We start from the raw sequence: 18,496 nt of genomic DNA, 5'->3' as shown, positions 1-18,496 counted from the left end.
GCACAGACCAGGTCCCCGGAGGGCCTGAGTTGTCCCCTGAGAGGAGAGGAGTTGTCTCCCTCCAGGAGAGGCCGCGGGAGGTGCCAAGACGAGAATTCCTCATCGGGTGCGGGCCGTGGGCGCTTGGTGCAGCCGGAGGCCTAGGACTCCAGCCACGCAGCGCAGTCTCCGCCTCCTGGGGATTCCTTTGCCTTGCGGGCCCGCACAGAGCGAAGGCAGAGGCGGAGCCTCCCGCGCCACGTTAGCCCGCCCGGCTGCCCGCGGAATCCTTGACACTTAGGAAGTCCCCGCGAAAGGGTCTTCGGTGAGCGCTGATTTCATCGGAGCGGGAAGTCCCGAGAGGTCCCCGCGCTCTAGGATCACGGGGCGCCGCCGAAAAGCGCCTCATCCCCTCCATTCCTTCTCATCCAGGACCGACAGGCTTAGTCTGAAGCGTCCTGGTCGCGGAGGAGGGACGTGTTTGGTACCTACAGCCATCGCAAAGCCTGGATTTCTGACTAGAAGAGTCCTGCCCGCTTTGGATCTGCCTAGACCGGCTTAGACGTGTCGCTTAGGCGGGTGGGGAGAGCACTAGATCCCTAAAAGGGGAGGGGGCGCTGCAGGTTAATTTACAGCTACAGAGGCACCTAGGGCGCACGACAACGGGCGGAGGTGCCCCCTTGGGCTGACCGGCCAAGCCCCGGCGCCCGCTTGCTCCCATTTAGAAGACGCGCCCGAGTCTCCTTGGACTTCCTTTCTCCCCCACCCCTTCATCTCCACTCCAAACCGACAGATTTCTGAGCTTAGAAACCTGGGCTCCACGGTCACACCCACAACCCGGGCCTCGCGGCTAGATCAGCGGTTGCCCTTGGGGCCAGAGAATCTGTCCAGTGCGTCGCGCCTGGTTTTGGGTACTGAGGCCACCGCTAAGGAGGCTGCCCTTCAGGAAACCTCCACCGTCCGATTTGTTCCCCCGCCGCGTTGGCATCTCCAAACACACTTACCCACCTTCCGTACACAGACTCTCATTTCCCACCCCCATCCCCAGGTGAGGAAAGAGGCAGGTGAGGGCACGGCTTGGCTGGTGGGGGGCTAGGAGTCCTCAAGTGGAGCAGGCCGCCTCCCCTCCCCGCTTCCGCAGGGAGCTTCCCGGACAAGAAAAGGGATAAAGTACTTTGGGGGAGGAAGTTTCAGAGTTTTCTGTCCCTTCACCTCGCGACTGATACACATTCTGTATGTGGGAAGGCGTCTCCTGGTTCAGGGACTCACAGGGCATCGCTGCCCAGGACGGTCCACTCGGGTGTCGAGTCCCTGTAGGGAAATCAGACACTGCTGCACTCCCGGCTCGCGGGCCTCGTGGTATATATCCATATATATATTTATGATTTCTAATTTTATTATAAAATAAAAGCAGAAATATTTCCCAAAGAACATTCACATGAGGGCATAACAGGGAGATGGCAAGTCCGCGGCTCGGGAGGCACGCTCTGCCGGGAGCACTGTGGCCACAGCCCTGGAGGAAGAGGAGAGCGCGCGGCGGGGCCTCACCAAGAGAGAGGGGCGAGCGGCAAGGGGGCGTTCAGGGGCTTCCGCGCCGTTGCTCTTTTTCTTTCACTTAAGTTACTAGGCCCAAAGTTGACACCTGCAGCCCCGCTGACCCCAAGGGAGGGCCTCTGAAGAAGGCCTGTGTTCAAAGGTCCTAGCTTTCCTTTGCTCTTCCCCCTGCACCCCCGACCCCAGGAGAGAGAGGGATGGGTGGGGCAGGTAGATGGCCAGGCACGAGGAGAAAGACGGAGGGGTACAGACCTGGGGGCCAGGGGTGCAAGAGGCTGGCGGAGAGGAGAAACAGAAAAACAGAGAAAGAGAAACAGAAACCTAATGAGAGGTGGTAAGCAGGAAATATGGAGGGAGACAGCGAAAAAAGGGAAAGCAAGAAAGGGAGGGAGAAAAGGAGAAGAGAGAAAGAAGGAAAAGGAAGAGGAGAAAAGAGCAAGGAAGGTGAGAGACGGAAAGAGCCAAGAGAAGGTAGGGAAAGAGTATGAGAAAGGTGTATAATTTATTCCCTTCCCTGGTTCAAGGCTGGTCCCAGGCCTCCAAAGGATCTCAAAAGCAACTTGCCGAAAATAAATCCCGAACAAAGACCAAACCAGAGAGCCATCCGCCCTGCCCTGGCCGGGCCGGCGGTCCTGCCCACTCAGCGAGCGGGTCTTTCAGTACCTGGTGGGGCCGCCGGCGCAGGGCGCCCTCCCGACACCGTCTCTCTCAGGTCCCCAGCGCCAAGGCCGGAAGGCTAGCGCGTCGAGGCAGGCGGGGCTCTAGGAGCCCAGGTCCACGAGGTTGGCCGACATGGGGTTGAGGATGGAGTCCTGCAGGCCGTGGTGGTGCTGCAGTGGGTCCGCGCCACCTCCGCCCGGCACGGGCACAGGCACGGCGCTGGGGCCGGGAGGGTGGCCCAGGCTGTGCAGGGATGGCAGCCCTGGTGGCGGTGGCGGGCTGAGCAGCAGCGCGGGGCTGGACGACGAGTGGTCCGGCGTCCCCGACGGCGTCTTCTCGTCCTCCGAGCTGCCTAGCACCGACTTACCGCTGCCGTTCAGCGACGCAGCCAGAGGATTGTGGCTGTTGGAGTTGGAGTTTTCGCTGTTCTCCCTGCAAGTGCAGGAGCAAAGCAGCCGGGTCAGCGGGGAAAGAGAGGCCGCTCGGCGCCACGACACCGGGAGCCAGAGCCTGCGCCCACCTCGGAGACTGAGCCGCCGCCGGCTGCCTGCGGGTGTTTTCGGTTTCTACCATGTTCTGGGCCTGGCTTGGGGATTTCGTTCTTTCTGCCAGGTCTCTCAATCTCTCCACACCCCATTTCTCTCTCTTAGCCTTCTCCCTGTATCATCTTTATCTCCCCACCTCTCATGCTCTCAATCTTATGAAAATCTCTCTTGCTCTCTGTGTGTCCTGTCCCCCTTACCCCCTCACTGCTCACTGGGTTGCTAACATTTCTGACCAGAGCAGAGGCGCAGGGGAGCACGGCTCAGTGGAGTTTGGGGGAGAGGCAGGAACAAAGAGAAGATGCCTGGATTTTCAGATCACTCTTGGCTCCTCAAACCAGGGTTTGCTGGGTAGAAGTGGGGCCAGGAGTGAGGAACACCAGAGCCTAGATCCTAGGCTGAGGGCCTATTTGAAGTTGGGAGTCTTAACAGCGTTCATCTCCCTTTGCTTTTCTCTGCTTGAGGGAAATCCCTCACTGGGGGACGGGTTCCTGGAGCTAAGGGTCCTTTCCCTCCAGCTGCAAACTGCAGACCTGGTGAGGACTCTTCTTACTGGGCCTAGGGACAAGGCCCTAAGGATGCAGGACTCCCTTTTCCTGGCAGCACAGTGGAAATTTCAGCTGGGGGACTGGGAGCTGGGGAATTAGAGGGCAGCTCATGGGAGAAGGGACAAGGGACAAGGGAGAATGGAGGAGATTGCTAATCCTGGCCTAGACTTTTCTGCCATACCAGAAACAGAGACTCTGCAGCCCTCACCTGGGCCCTGGCCTGAGAACCTAGTTCTTCAGGAGTCTGGACACAAGCCAGTCTGGGTGGACAGGGACCCCAGCAGGGAGAACCCACCTCCTGCCCTGCTTTTGACTGACAGCTCTGCCTAGATTCAGATATTTGAAATCTTGGACAGATTCTTTCTTCACGGGCTTCCTGAGGCCTTTTCTTCCTGTTTTCCTTGAAGGGAACTTCCCACAGGGCTGGCAGCTGAGACCTTACAACTGAGGATACCCCAGACTCTGGTCTCAGAGACCATGGTCAGCCTGAAGCTTCCCTGCCATGTCCAGAGGTCCCACTTCACTGTTCAGTACCCCCACACCACCATGATCATTCAAACTATGGGCTCCGCACACCCCATACCACTGACCCCAGGCGTCTTGTTTTGCTCCGAAACTCATGCTGGATTCTGTCCCCACAGTCAGTTTCTCTGCCATTTCCCCCTCCAGATTTGGGGTCCTGAGGGGCCACAGGGCTGGCAGCCACCACAGTCTAATGGCCAACTGTTAGGCTAGTTCAGGAAGTCTTGGTTTCCCTGAGGACAAGCAACTCCCAGCCTTTCTTCTGCCGCTCTTGGCTCACCCCAGACCTATTGATCTACCCACCAAAGACGGTAGACTCTGAGGAGAGAGGGGTCAAGGGTAAGGGAAGTCCTGCCGCATCCAACAAGGCAGAGAAAAGGGGCATGTATTTCTCTTCTTCTCCCCCAGCGCTGACACTTCTTCCCCAACCGTTTCGCCTTTTGGTCCTTTCTATGCGGGATAAAAGTCTCTTGCTATGAACTCGTGTGTCCAGACAAGGAAACTTCCTGCCCAAGCCCGTCCACATCCAGCCCCTCCACATCCAGGTCATACCCGAGAAGTTCCATTCCCACTCCTGACCCCTAATCACATTCTGGCCTGGAGCTGAGTAAGGCCAAGGAGAAGTTCAGGAAAGCGGTGGTGAATTCAAACAGGCAGGCCTAAAATCGGCAACTGGGAGTCTCCTCAGTCCCTGGGAGGACGATCGTGTCCTGCCTGCTGCGCCGGCTTGCACCGGGTCCAGGCCCACTGTCTAGCCTTTCCTCCGAAACTTCTCCACTTTTGTCCACAAGCCACCAAGGAGTTAGTTGACAACTTCCCCGACTGCGCTGCCCGCTTTAGACAAATCCCTGACCTCCCGGTCTCCCGAAAGACCTGAGCGCCTGAGCGCCGTCCGGGTCAGACCTAGCTGCAGCTGGGCCGTGGCTGGGACTAGGGGCCCCGTTTAGGCCTCTCTCGGGGGTGGATGAACGCCCTGCTACCCCCTCCCTCGGGTCCGGGCTTGCTGGCTCCGGGGATCTACTTACTCGTACCTTTCCTTGGCCTCGGCTGCCCGGTCCCGCTGCCGCCTGTTCTTGAACCAGTTGCTGACCTGCGTGGTGGTGAGGCCCGTGGCCTCCGCCAGCTCGCGCTTCTCGCGGGGTGAGGGGTAGGGGTTGTGCGCGTACCACTCGCGCAGCACGCTGCGACTCTTCTCCTTGAAGCAGTAGCTGGTCTCCTCGCCGTCCCAGATGGAGCGCGGCAGCGGAAACTTGCGGCGCACGCGGTATTTGCCCACAGCGCCCAGCGGCCGGCCGCGCAGCTTCTCCGCCTCGATGTAGTGCGCCTTGAGCCACAGCTGCTGCAGCTTGGCGTGGTTGTGCGGCGAGAACTGGTGGCTCTCCAGGATCTTGTAGAGCTCGCGGAAGTTGCCGCGGTGGAAGGCCACCACCGCCTTGGCCTTGAGCACGCTTTCATTCTTGTGGAGGTGCTCGCAGGCGGGCAGCGACCAGAGGAAGCGGCCCAGCCGCTCGATGTTGCCGCCCTGCTGCAGCACCTCGCACACGCACGCCACTTGCTCCTGCGTGAAGCCGAAGGTGGGCAACATGGACATGGTGCCGGCTGCGCCCCCGCCCGCCCGCGCGCGTCCTCACTGCGCTGCGCGGTCCGGCATGGGCGCCTCCTCGCCCGGCCGTCTGGGCCGAGAGGCGGGCGGGGCCGGCCCCCTGGCCCGGCGCTGCTCCCGGCGAACCCGGAGTCACTGCAGGACTCCCCCGCGCCGGCCGCGGGTCCCGCGCCGCTCCGCGCCCCCGCTGCCTGCGCGCCTCGCCTGCGCCCTCGTCCAAGCCCGGGGGCCGCCCGGGGCGCCGCTCCGCATGCTCCGCGCTCGCCCGCCCGCCACTCTCTCGCTCGCTTCTCTCTCGCTCGCTCTCCCTCCCGTCTAGCTCTCTCGCTGCTTTTTTAATAATATTATTCTAAGCGGGCATGAGGCGCGGCGGCCCGCGCCCTGATTGGTCTGGTTATCTGACCCGGGGCCTGCCCGCGCCAGACAATAGTTGGAGTCAAATTATTCGCCATGGAGACGCTGTCAGTCACTGGTAACCCGAGCCCTGGCGGGCCGGGCGGCTCCCCCCGGCCGGCTCCGCTGACAGATCGCCCGACTCCGCGCAAAGCGGAGGGCGGCCCGAGACAGGAGCCCGAGGCGCTCCAAGAACCTGGGAGGCGGAGCGGGCCGGGCAGGGGCCCGCGGCGGCGGTGATTGACGGGGCGGACGCCCAAAGAGCATGGGCGGAGACGGACACGGGAGTGGGGAGGCGGAGTGGAGACGCGCGGAGGAAAAAAGGGGAGGACCGACGTGGGGAGGGAAAACGGGAGAAGAAAAGGCGGAGGACTGTTTAAGGGGGTGCCGGGAGGAAGGGGTTGGAGAGGGGTGGAGGGAGCCTCGACGGGGAAGAAACTTTGGGCAGCTTTTCTCAAGGCTCCGCCGGGTGCCCCCCGCCTGCACTCGGAGTCGTCAGGCCCCGCCCAGGGCCGCTGTTTGCCGGGTAGATTCTGCCCAGGAGACGCCGGTGAGACGGGAGAGTTTGGACGTGCTCGGGCGCCCCTCAAAGATTTGGCTTTTCCTGCTGACAGCTCCCCACCCCCATCCAAGGAACTCGGACCAGAGCGGTCCACGAGGGACAAGGGGAGGGAGGAGGAGTTAGAAGTCAGTCGGGAAGATTTGGCAGTGGCCGCAGGCGGACGCCTGAGAATCTGCTTCTTGGAGGATCCCGCCTTTCCTCCCTCTCCTCACCGGGCCGGCTGCCCCGCGGCCGGACCGCCCCTGCTCAGCGCTCTCTGCTCCTCGCCGGCCGGGCGGGGACTCAGATTTAACCCCACGGGGCCCACAGCCCGAAAAGCGCGCGGCACTCCCGTGTGGCCTCTACGGAAGTTGACTCGGGTCAGCAGCGCAGGCAGTCTGCCCACGGGCGGCGGGGGCAGGGAGTCTAGGACGGCTGTGGCCCTTCCCCCGTGGGCGGTCGGGGAGGACAGAGTGGAGGCAAACCCCTCCACCCTCCCCCCTCTCAGCTCAGACTGGGCTGTGGCCACTTCTAGCATGGGAACCAGGTCTCTGAGCTCCAGAATGAGGGGCTTAAAAAGGGGGTCTTGTTTTTTGCTTCTTTCTCAGGGCGGGAGTGGCAACACGCAGTGCTGGTTCTCTGGGAGAAGGGCAGGCAGAGTAGGTAGGAGAGGAGAGTGTTGCTGCTGTTTCTTCTGTTTTGAAAAGCCCCGGGCTTAGTTCCTTCCCAGGCTGGTCCTTTCCACTTCGGTTTCCCCTCAGTTCTGAGCTGTTGCAGGCTGGAGCCCACCAGGGCTCCCAGTGCCAGAACCCAAGCCACCACAGAGCTGGGCCTCTGCCCTCAGTTTAGGACTGTGGAACCTGTGTCTAGACCACCTTTCTTTGTTCCCACCCCTTTACAATTTCTGGGGAGTTTGTGCTAAGAGCACTGGAATGGAAGCCCAGAGCTCTAAGTTCATGTTTTGGCTTTGCTGGGTACCTATGAGCAAGGTTCATATTTATTCTAAAGGTCCGTTTCCTTTGCAAGATTTGTAACAGTTTCCACCCCTGCTCTAGCGTTGTAGAGGTCCTCTGGGGGAGTTGCAGGCATGACAGAGTGGAACCCTCAGACTCTCCCTGAGACTTTTGCTTCTGGGTGTGTTGACCACAGGGTGGTCAGAGAATGTTCGCTACCAGTATTAGGGACAGCTCCCTGCAGAAATCCAGGTGGCAACTTCAGAATCTGCATCTGTTGGCTGGGAGGAGCCCTGTGGCATCCAGGCCACTTTATCCAGAGTCCTGTGTGCTGCCACACAGGGTTCACCTGAGTTGGCCTTAGAGGACCCTGGGAAATAGTTACCCCTGGCTGCACTGAGCCTCACAGCCTACCTTGCTGAACCCCAAGAAGGGGCAACCTACTCTTTCCGAGACCTGTTCTTCAGCCGTATGGTTAGTGACTGGCTGGCTGGGCCCAGCTCCGGCCATGGCCATCTTACATCTTGGCAAGATCAGGCTGGGGTTGAAGGGGAGTACCCTGGTCCCGTTCTGGTGGGTGGGACTGGGCAGTAACTTCCTGGTGTGAGACCTTGGGCCAGTTTACAGTCCTCTCCAGCTCATTCTCGCCTCCTATTACATGAGGCCTGTGTGATCTTTCAGACCCCTGCTGGTTCAGGGCTGGGGCGGGTTGAAGAATACTGACATTGGGTAATCTTTGCAACCTCAGCCACAGCTCGCACTGTGAATATGCCCCTCCCTGGACCCTTGGAGCCTCAAGATTGAACTTCCCCCAGGACAGGGTCCTGCCCATGTTCAGCTAAGGTAGATTTTCTGGAGCTTCAGACTCACCGTCCCTTTCAGCATTGCCCTCTTTGCAGCCCCTGGGCATTAAGCCCAAGAGTCAGCCCTGCCAGAACGGAGGTGGGACCTGCCACCTTGGGTAATATAATGTATGCCATATGAAATGTCATTACAGAGCAAGCACAGAAAACCTGTAACACCATAACCCAAAGTATGGGGGTGTGTCCATATGCCACTAGCTCTCCCCTTCCCCCCATATTTGTAGGAAACCAGTTCTAGCAGGTCTGGACTAGAACCTCCTGCCAGCAGGCAGCTGAGTGCCTGCCCTAAAAAGGTTACAAGCTCAGCTAGGGTCCCTTCACAGGCTGCAGCCCCCTCCCTGCCCAGCCCCCTCCCTGACAGTCTTTGCTACAGGACAGAGCACTTGGGAGGTGTCTGCGTAGGGATTTGATAGACGCCAGCCTGACCTTAAGGCAGTCTGAGCCCCGGGTTTCAGTGCTCAGAGCAGCTGCTAGAGAGGCCTGCGGGTGCCGGGTGCCTTGTGTCTACTCCACCCCAACCCATGTTATCACATACTCTTTCCTCTGCTAAGACATGCTGGAGAGGCCTGCTTTCATCAAGCACAAATAGGAGAAACTCCATGGCTGCGGGGGAGCAAAGTTTTGTAGACCTGTGGAAATTTGGGCCTCACTGAAATGTCTCCTATCACCTCCAAGGTGCACTGGAAGTCCCTTGGGATGGGACTTTCTGGAAGGCACAGCAGGGGAAGGTGGGTGTGCTACACCCAGTGAGCTCACGCTGACACAATACTTTTGCCTCTGACTCTTGTTCAGGGACAGTCTAGGGCCTTGTGTCTAGAGCTGGACCAGACGCTCCCCAGAGCAAGACTCAAGGACCCCCACAGATGGCACCCATTGCCCAGCCCAGGGCTGGCACATCGCCCACTCGGGGGACTTCTGGGGAAAGGGAGAAGGCAGCCGCACCAGCCTCCCAAAGGCTTCCCTGACTTTGGGTTGGGGCCATTTCGAAAAGAAGGGGGTGATCTAAGGAGAAGGAGCTGCTTGCCGCCTATTTCCAACGCCGGCAGAGAAGGGAGAGCGGGCTCGGTGCTAAACCAGAGGACCAGAAGCTTCTTTTTTTTTCTTTTTTGATCTTTATTTTTCCAGCCTATAAAGGCTACAGAAATCCCCTGGGCAGACTCCGGCGTAGCGCCGCCCGCCTCCGGCCCTCCCTGCCGCCGCGCACCCCGGGCCCAGAGCTCTGGGGAGCCCCGGCCGGCCGGGGATGAAGAGGTAGGGGGCGTCGGTCCTCCCGGCGCTCAGAGCCCGCTGTGGCCGCCGCACACTCGCCCGAGCCGGCCTCCGCCCGGCCCGGCAGGCGGCGCGTTTCGTTGAAGGCGGGCACGCGGCGCGGGCTGTGTGCGCCCGGCCTCCCGGCTCCTCCGGCCGCGCCCTCGCCCTCGCCCTCGCGCTCGCCGGTCCCCGGCCGCCGGGCGGACGCAGAGCGGGCCGTCGCAAGCCCCGCGCCCCACGGGTTTCTGTTGCCCAGCGTTTGGGGCAGGTCAAGGCGCGAGGATTCCGCTCGCATGAATTCTGCGTTTCCGAAAATGGTCCCCGCGACGCCTCGACGCCCCGAGGTGCCTGGGTACTAGGCTTCCGGCGGCCGCCCTCCTGAAACGGCGCGAAACGGGGCGTCGCCCGCGCCGCACGTGGCAGGCACGTCACAGGGCCCCAAGGGCCGGAGCAGCAGAGTCCCCCTGGGGCCACCGCGGCCCCTCCGCCCTTCTGGCCTCTGCTTGCGACCCCCGCGGCGGCCTGGAGGGCCCTCACGAGAAAACGGTTCGGAGGCCGCGGGCTCACGGGGCATCTTGTTCAAACGAAAAGAGCGAGAACAGGGGCTTGGCGCCCGTTTGGAGGCCTCCAAACCGGCCAATCGGCCCGAGGCGACACCGTGACCGACCGGGACTAGAGGCGGGTACCCAGGCCCGGGCGCTGTCCGCCTTGCTACGACGCCCGGCCCGGCTCGCGGCCTTCCGTCCCAGCCCGCAGTCCCCGCTTGGTCCCGGTGTCCCTTCCCACCCGCGTCGCGCTCCCTCCAGGGCTGGCAGGGGACGCCGGGCCCCTTCGCCTGGGAAGGGGATGGGGGCGCGGCGGGCCGGGCATCCGGCTGAGAGGGCCAGGCTCTCGGCTTTGGTTCAGGAAGCCGCGGGAGTCCGCGCGGGATTTTCCTTCCGAGGGGCGGTTCGAAGGCCTGTGCGTCCACGACCTGCTTTCGCCGGTCTGCCCGCGAGCGCCCCCACGCGGCAGGGCCCAGATGCAGGGTCGGCGGGTCGGTGAGCAGTTTCCCCCAAGCCTCTAGCGGAGGAGGGAGAGGGAGCCGGGAGGGCTGGCCGATTCTTCCCTCCTCACCTCCTGTCCCCCAAAGCCCCCCAACCGGCCATAGGCGCAGGCAGAGCCGGCACAAGGAGGGGGCGTGTCCGCGAAGCGCGCTCCCTCGGAGACAGACACACGCCCGGAGGGCACTAGGTTGCCAGGGTCTGATCACAACATCCTTGGGGGATGGACACCGGCTTTTCACCCTCGCACATGCCCCCTGGAGAGTCTGGATCTGCCTTGCACACAGTGGGCGCCCAGGAAATGTTGGAATGGATGCCTGAATGACCAATGGGATTTGACTGACAGCAACAGCTGGGAAGTACCGGGCCAATAGGAGAATGGCCCTCTTCCTCCTCTTTCCTCCTATTCTTCCCTCCCAGCCCTCTTCTTGCCCTCCTCTTCTTTGTGGGGAGGTCTCAGAGAGCTGTGCCGGCTTCCTCCAGCCAGAAGTACTGCGTGCTAGAGTCTCCGTAGGGCTACATGGAAGCTAGAGACTGGCCGTCCCGCTCGTAGAAATTCCAGGTCTAACTGCCTATAGCGTTACCGGGTTCCCTTGGGTTGCAGGAAAGAAAGTTTTCTAAGTAGAGTTATTTTAATTTTTCTTGGGCTGCTGTCTTTAGTTGCATTTCTTTAGTTCCTTTTCTTTACAAAAATCCTCTGTGGGCAACATGTAGATCAGGTTTCCTGTAAGAAGTGACTTTTTTTTTCTTTCCATTACCTGGGAGAAATTCTATCCGGGAGCAGGGATTCCTGGCTTGGCACTTCCCTCTCCTGCAGTATCTCTTTATTGCCATTAATTACAATGCATCGGTCCCACTCATCAGTGATACCTCTCTCCCTGGCTGGTGACTGGTCTTGGCTCTCCTCAATTGGGTAGGGCCTGGGCCAGAAGCCACTCCCACCCAGCCATTCAAGGGGATTCCACCAAGTTCTGCATTTTTATAGGGAACCTGGAAAAAGCCAACATTGTTCTTAACTTGGAAATCCAATACTTTATTTTGTTGTGTATGTGAATTAAGGCTAAAACCCGGGGGCTGTTTCTTACAGAAGAATGTATGTTAATTAATTTATGCACAGTGCTTTAATAAAGGAGGTGGAAACCAGATACAGCCCTGCTGGGGAGGGTACAGAGCTCAGGGAAACCTGTGCGTGAGGCTGCTGCAGAGGTACCAGGTCAATGTCAGCCTCAAATAGATGTCCTATGGTATCACTGTGGCATTCTGACTTGTGATGACAGATGTGGTTGGTCCTCTGGCAATTACCGTCTTTGTTCCAACCATTCTAATATAGTTGCACTGTTAGTCAATGCTCACGTATGTGGAAGGCAGGGTAGATAGAGCAGACGACAGGGGCTTTGGCATCAGACAGGCCTGGGTCCTTGGTCCAGACCCACCACTTCAGTAAGTCCCTCAGTCTTGGAGCCTTATTTTGCTCATTTGTAAAATGAGGATGAAAGCCCAGTGCTTGGCACCCAATAAGCCTTCAACAATTGCTGTTGAATTGAATGCTGTTGCTATGGGGATTAGAGACAAAGTTTATGAAACATCTGGTTCAAAATAGGTGCTCAGGAATCCATCAAGGCTATTGTCATCAGGATGTTATGAGATACTGTATTTGCAGAATTGCATACAATTAGTGTTATTTCAGTAAATAACACTGACCGAAGTGTCAAAAGGCAGATTTAGTTTTCAGGTGACAAATATTACCAAGCCTCTATTTATGCCTAGACCTGAGCCAGGCACTTTGGGACATGCCCAGATATGTGACTGGACGTTCTGGAGCAGTTGGAAAGACAGGAACTCGTACACACGAAACAACCGAGGTCTCTGCAGTTCGCCACCCACGGCAGCCTTGGAGAGAGTGTGGGCTTTGGAGTCAGGCTATCCGGGCTAAATCCTCCCTCTGCCACTTAGTAACAGGGTGACCAAGGGCAAGCGACTTAGTCTTATGGAGTCAGTTTCCCCGACTAGGGAGAAAAAGAGCAGGCCTAACAAACATCTTGCTCCCAGGGTTTTGGGAAGAGGAAGTGAGCTAATGTATGTGAAAAGACTGAGTCCCTGTTTGGAAATGAACAGGAGACCTTTAGCTGCCATAACGTTTTGTATTGTCTTATGGCGTTTCCCAGATTTTGGTCTCATTAAGGCAAGTCTCAGAAAGCAAAAGACAACTGCAAACAGGTGTGACATTGTGTGTGCCTATGAGGTTGCACAGGGCTTCTCCTTCTGTTGTATGTGTTCTCAGGGTTGAGCGCAAAGCAGAGCTCATGCTGAAGGCTTGATAGGTGGGTGTGGATTGTGTGATTGTTAGCTGGAGTAAATGAAGTGACTCTCCTTCCCCTCCCTAACTTCTTCCTCATCAGCCCCTTGCATCTTAACATAGAGCCAGGTGTATCTGTTAAAATAAAAAATAACTCCCCCTAATAGAGTATCTTCTATACACAGAGCAGTTTACTAATGTATAGTGGGTACCATAATCCTATACAGTGGGTATTATCAGCATTTACCTATAAAGTGGGCTCAGAGAGGTTAAGCAACTTGACCTAGGTCATACAGCTAATAAGGAGCCTCTGAAATTTCAGTCCTTGATGCCAAAACCCATACTGTAAGTCATAAGCCTTACGGACCTTAGTTCCTCTGTAATAGCGAAAGTAATAATAGGAAGAATTTACTCAGTGCCTGTTATGTGCTATCTCACATAATTTCAAAACAGCTCTATGAGTCCGGACAGCATAATTAACAGCTCCATCTTACAGGTGGTGACACTGAGGCTCAGAGAGATTAAGCACAAATACAGCAGCTATGGCATAGTCTTATGGAGTCAGTTTCCCCAACTAGGGAGAAAAAGAGCAGGGTTCTTGAATCCAGGCCTTTTGGCTGCAGGACGTCTGCTCTCACCCACTCCACTGGGGCAGCTTTTCTGCCAAGCTCTCATCTCTCACCCTCAGGCCTTTCCGCTCTCTGAGCTCACGTTCCCCAGGCACTTCCAGCTCCCAGTGGTTGAGAGTTCCCTGCAGGTGTCAGGAAAGTGGGTCTAGGTTCTAGGAAAGGCTCTCTCTGCCCCAAGGTCTCAGCCCCCAGGACCTGGGATTGGTGGCCTTCAGTCCCTATCAGCCCCTGCTGGGCAGGAGCCCACCGTGACTAGGGCAACCTGTACAGCCGTAGCCTCAGCACCCCACTGGGTAAAGTCTGGATGTACTCATGGCCCTATTATGCCGGGGGCGAGCCTGAGGGACTCAGAATTAAAATGTCCTGGTCTAGGTACTTTGAGGTGCAAGCCACAGAAATCCACTCAGACTAACAGAAAAAAAAATAAGTTTATTACAAGGATTCGGGGGTAGCACGTGGATGCAAGGGCAGGGAATACCATTATCCTTAAGAGGGGCAGAACCAGAAACTGGAAAATAGAAACCAAGGCAGCCACTTTCCCTCCTTCTAGGTGGCAGGATGGTCTCCTTTCTCTGCTCCCCTCTGAGTATCTTTGTTCTCTCTCTGAAGAGCAGTGTTCCCCGTTTCTACTCCTTTTAATACTTCTCCAGCCTTTATTGTGTCCCCCTGGCTCAGGTACTCAGGAAGCACTCAAAAATCTCTGCCCTGTTCCAAATTCTTGAGAGAGAATCCTATAGGCTCATCTTGGGTCAGGTGATTCGCACTCCAATCAGCGATGTTCAGGTGGTGGGTGGGAGGGACTATATGGTCCACTACCCAATCTGTAGGGACTATGAGCCCAGACATGGAAGAATGAGGTGATTGGAGGGCTACTGTGCTAGTCCGCTATGGAATATGAAAGTCTAGTGCCTGGTACATGAGAGCTGTTAAACAAACATTAGTTCCTTCCCTCCGCTTTTCTCCCCTCTCCCCAAAGTGGTGCCTTTTCCAATCCATCCATCACAAATCAGGCAGAGCCACTAATTTAGAACACAGATATGATTGTGCCACTCTTTATTTAAGTTCTCCTAATGGCACCTATTAACTTCAGGATGATATTTAGACTCCTCAGCATGACGTATGAGGGCCTTTGTCATCAGACTTAGCACATACATCCAGCTTATCTCTCCATGCTGCCCACTTCCTAGTCAAGGCTTCAGCCATCCTGAGTGATTTGAAGTTCATGGACTCTTCCATCCTGTGGTAGATATCCATCACCGCCCACGGATGCTTCATTGACTCTGGGCTTGGCCATGTGACAGACTGGGACCAATGAAGTGTGAGTGGAGGAACAGAAGCTTTTAGAGACCTTGTAAGTTGCCTCCAGGCCATGAGTACATCCAGACTTTACTCCTCTTTCTTCTTTTGTCCTCATACAGCCGATAGGTGCTGCTCCAGCCTATGTCACAGGATGAAAAAGAAGATGGAGCAGAGTACCAACCTGAAGCAGAGTCATGGCTGGTCTGCAGCCTGGCTTTAATATGGAGTGAGAAATAGTGTGCGTGGTTGTGAACCTCTGAGAGTTGGGCGGTTAGTTACTGCAGCAAAGCTGAGTAACCTGGTCCCCTCCCTCAAATCTCGGTTTGTGGTGTTCCCTCTCCTCGGAAACCTCCCCCTTCGTCCCCAAGACTCAGACTAGATGTTACTTTCTCTGGAAAACTCTCCTGACCCTCTTCCTCCCCGAGGTCAGGTGTGGCCCTGCTCCAGTTCCCACAGCATCTTCCTGTTGTCATCCCCAGCATTTCATCATCAGAGCCCTATAACCTCTTGATCTCTTACCTGACTTCACCATCAGACTGTGAACTCCTTGAAGGCAGGGACTGTATCCTCTGGTTTACCTGGCACACAGTAAGTCTGCAAAAATATTTGTTGAGAGAGCCAGCCCTGTTGGCCTAGTGGTTAAAGTTCAGTGCTCTCACTGCTTTGGCAGCCTGGGTTTGGTTCCTGTTTGTAGAACCACACCACTCGCCTGTCAGTAGCCATGCTGTGGCGGTGGCTCACAGAGAAGAACTAGAACAACTTACAACTATGATACACAACCATGTACTGGGGCTTTGGGGAGAAAAAAACGTATTTGTTGACAAAGGGATGACATTGGTAGTATGAATAATCTTCTACATTTGTGTGTCAGATTTGATTTTCTAAAGATGGCTACAACAATATACCCGGTCCCATATGCTCTTCTTTTTTTTTTTTTGTTAGACAATTTTTGTTTTCTCTCTCTTTTTTCCCTCCCCAGAGCCCCGGTACATGGTTGTATATCATAATTGTAAGTCATTAACTGAAGCAGTGACCACTGAACTTTAACCAAGCCATCAGGGCTGGCTCTATACTCTCTTCTTTTTTTTTTTTAATAAACCTTTTTTTTTTTTTTTGATGGGGAAGACTGGCCCTGAGCTAACATCTGTTGCCAGTCTTCCTCTTTTTGCTCGAGGAAGATTGTTGCTGAGCTAACATCTGTGCTAATCTTCCTCTCTGTTTTTTGTATGTGGGATGCCACCACAGCATGGTCCACACCTGGGATCTGAACCCGCCATCCCCAGGCCACTGAAGCAGAGTGCGTGAACTTAACCTTTATGCCACTGGGCCAGTCCCTCCATATGCTCTTCTTTTAATGTGACTGTGACATTCCTCTTGTTGAGAGGTATGGGTATAAGCAAGGAGTGGTCTGTGTTTCTTGCCCTGTAAATCTGGGTGAGCTTATGACTATGGCAAAAGTCACACAATGTGACTTCTGAAGCTAGGTCATGAAAGGCAATACAGTGATTGGCTCGTTCTCTTGGGACACTTGCTCTTGGAAGCAGCCACCATGCTGTAAGGAAGCCCTGTTGAGAGGCCTGTGTGGAAAAGAACTTAGGCCCCCTCTCTGGCTCCACTCCAAGCAGCAACTGGCACCAGGTTACTAGCCATCTCAGTGAGCCATCTTGAAAGTGGATCCTTCAGCTCCAGTCAGGTTGTCCCAGCTGATACCGCAATGAGGAGATGAGCTGTCCCTGCCAAGTCCTGTCCTTTCCCAATTGCAGATTCATGAGCAAAATAAATAACTACTATTGTTTTAGCCCATTAAGTTTTGGAGTGATTGATACACAGCAATAGATAATCAGAACACTAGCCTTTCCTCTTAGCAGTCCACTTTTCTCTTGGATATGAATACCTATTCTGAGCATCACTCCCTTTGCCTTGGGCCTTAACACCAGCCCTCTCACCCGGGGGCCAGATACTGTGCCCACATGCCCAGCTTCTGGCTGGGGTAACTCTCTGATGGATCTTAGCCTCAGAACTCTGAAGTTGCCCTCCCTCTGGCTTCGGGTATTACTTTCCCCGATGCCTGTCCCCTAGACTAGAGCTCCTGGGCACACAGACCAGTGGGGAGTCAATCCTGAGTGCCCTACTCCCTACTGGACACCAGGCACTGCCCACCTGTTGCCACCATGGGCCAGAAGCCAGCTGGGGCCAGTCTCCACTCCTAAAGGAGCTCCATTCTTTTCCCTGGGTCGTGCCACTGTGGCTCAAGGCTTCCTTGGAATTCTCTAAATTAGGACAAATCCCGGGTGCTTCATCTACAAATAGGTTCATATTATGGGCTATTGCATGAGGTTATTGTGAGGATCAAATGTGACTCTATCCATGACCCATGTTTGGTAAACTTTCAATATTCCTACAGGTTTATTCAGCCAGAATGAATGCTGCCTAGGAAGTGCTTGCTGAATGGACATAAGGGCTAAAGCTACAGACAGCTCTTCCTGAGTCCCTGTCACTCCCCACCTCCACTCCCGCCATACCCCTTCTGTTTTAAAGTCTAGTCTGTCCTGGACAACATCCCAAAGATCTGTTTTCCTAAAGCACTTCTCTTTTTCATATCATCCTCTGTTCAAGGTGCTTCTGTGGCTCCTGACCTCCACCACCCAGAATAGCATCCTCATACCTTAGCTAGAATCCCAGGCCCTCCCCAGGCTGGTCAACTCACCTCTACAGGATTAGACCCCGCTGCTGCCCATGGGACTGTCCACTCCAGTCAGATGACCTCCTCCCTTGCCCTTGGACCTGCTGTGTTTTCTCCCCTCACCCCTACCCCTGGGCCTTTGCTCTTGCTGTTTCCTTGTCAGGAATTCCCGGGTTGAAGTGAACTGCTCTGTGAAGACCTCCTCAGGATGTTTCCTCCCTGCTGCCTGGCTGTTCATAGGACGTAACATCCACATGCCTTCGCCTGACCTGAACCCGGGGCCGCGGTCTGAGTGATTGCTCCTGTACGTCCTTTGCCTTCTTGGAGGACCAATCTCTGTTGTTTCTCATAGCTTCCCATCCCCACAAAGGTCACTGTGCTCCCCTGCCCAGCACTTAGCATTTGTGGGTAAATAGTAGAGGCTTAATAGATTTTGGGGGGCCTGGATTGCATTGAAAAAATAAAAATAAGACCGTAGAACTTCTCACACGTAGTGGGCCTTTTGTGAAACACAAGCAGTGGTTCCTCTTTGGAGGAAAATAAAGACAGTCTTGGGCATGTTTCATCAAGAACCACTAGGTATCAAGCAATTATCAGTTAATGAGGATTTCTGGGACCCTTGGAGCCCTCAGTCTGATTTGTAGCAGGGGAGGGAAGGTGGGCATCATGTTCAGCTGCTTGCTGCTCTCCTGACAGACTTCTTGGTGTAGCACATTTAATCCTTGTCATTAAAATACATAAAACTGTTTTGAGATTTTATGACATATTTTCCAAGAAAGTCTTATCACCTGTATCATGCTGAACAATGGTCCTCAATACTTGGAAGCTGTCCATGTTACCTTATATGGCAAACTCTGCAGATATGATTAGCTTAAGGATTTAAGGAGATGGGGAGATTATTCTGAGTTATCCAGGTGGGCCCTAATGTGATCACATGTATCTTTGTAAGAGGGAGGCAGAGAGAGATTTTATGGTACACAGACGACAAGGTAATTACAGAGACAGAGATTGGAATGATGTGGCCACAAACCAAAGAATGCTGGTAAGCACCAGAAGCTGGGAGAGGCAAGGAATCAACTCCTCTAGAGCCTCCAAAAGGTGTACACCCCTGTTGATAGCTTGATTTTGGCCTGGTGA

At 55.6% G+C, this 18,496-nt stretch overlaps 1 protein-coding gene and 1 long non-coding RNA gene across 5 annotated transcripts; one reads left to right on the top strand and one right to left on the bottom strand.

Annotated features, from left to right (window-relative positions):
• Positions 1 to 1,357: 1,357 nt before the first annotated feature.
• Positions 1,358 to 5,748, bottom strand: SIX2 (SIX homeobox 2). Of its 4 annotated transcripts, none has more exons than XM_070236390.1 (3): positions 5,685 to 5,748; positions 4,831 to 5,508; positions 1,358 to 2,625 (listed from the first exon to the last, which is right to left on the bottom strand). In XM_070236390.1, exons 2-3 carry the CDS (start codon positions 5,394 to 5,396, stop codon positions 2,295 to 2,297), a joined length of 897 nt encoding a protein of 298 aa, XP_070092491.1. In that variant the 5' UTR covers positions 5,397 to 5,508; positions 5,685 to 5,748; the 3' UTR covers positions 1,358 to 2,294. The 4 variants fall into 4 exon arrangements, with proteins under 4 accessions (XP_070092491.1, XP_070092492.1, XP_023474912.1 ...); XM_070236391.1 differs by having other exon boundaries at positions 4,837 to 5,508; positions 5,685 to 5,719; XM_023619144.2 differs by lacking the exon at positions 5,685 to 5,748 and having other exon boundaries at positions 4,831 to 5,543.
• Positions 5,749 to 14,479: 8,731 nt separating this feature from the next.
• On the top strand, positions 14,480 to 17,846 carry LOC106781701 (uncharacterized). The gene is made up of 3 exons (XR_011426460.1): positions 14,480 to 14,695; positions 14,796 to 14,902; positions 17,523 to 17,846. It is a non-coding gene; the product is annotated as an uncharacterized lncRNA (long non-coding RNA).
• The last annotated feature ends 650 nt before the right edge of the window (positions 17,847 to 18,496 follow it).

This window comes from Equus caballus, chromosome 15, assembly GCF_041296265.1.
Source record: "Equus caballus isolate H_3958 breed thoroughbred chromosome 15, TB-T2T, whole genome shotgun sequence".
In the NCBI taxonomy this organism is placed as follows: Eukaryota; Metazoa; Chordata; class Mammalia; order Perissodactyla; family Equidae; genus Equus; species Equus caballus.
The sequence above is the reverse complement of the archived record's forward strand: the minus strand, read 5'-3'. Positions and strand labels throughout refer to the sequence as shown.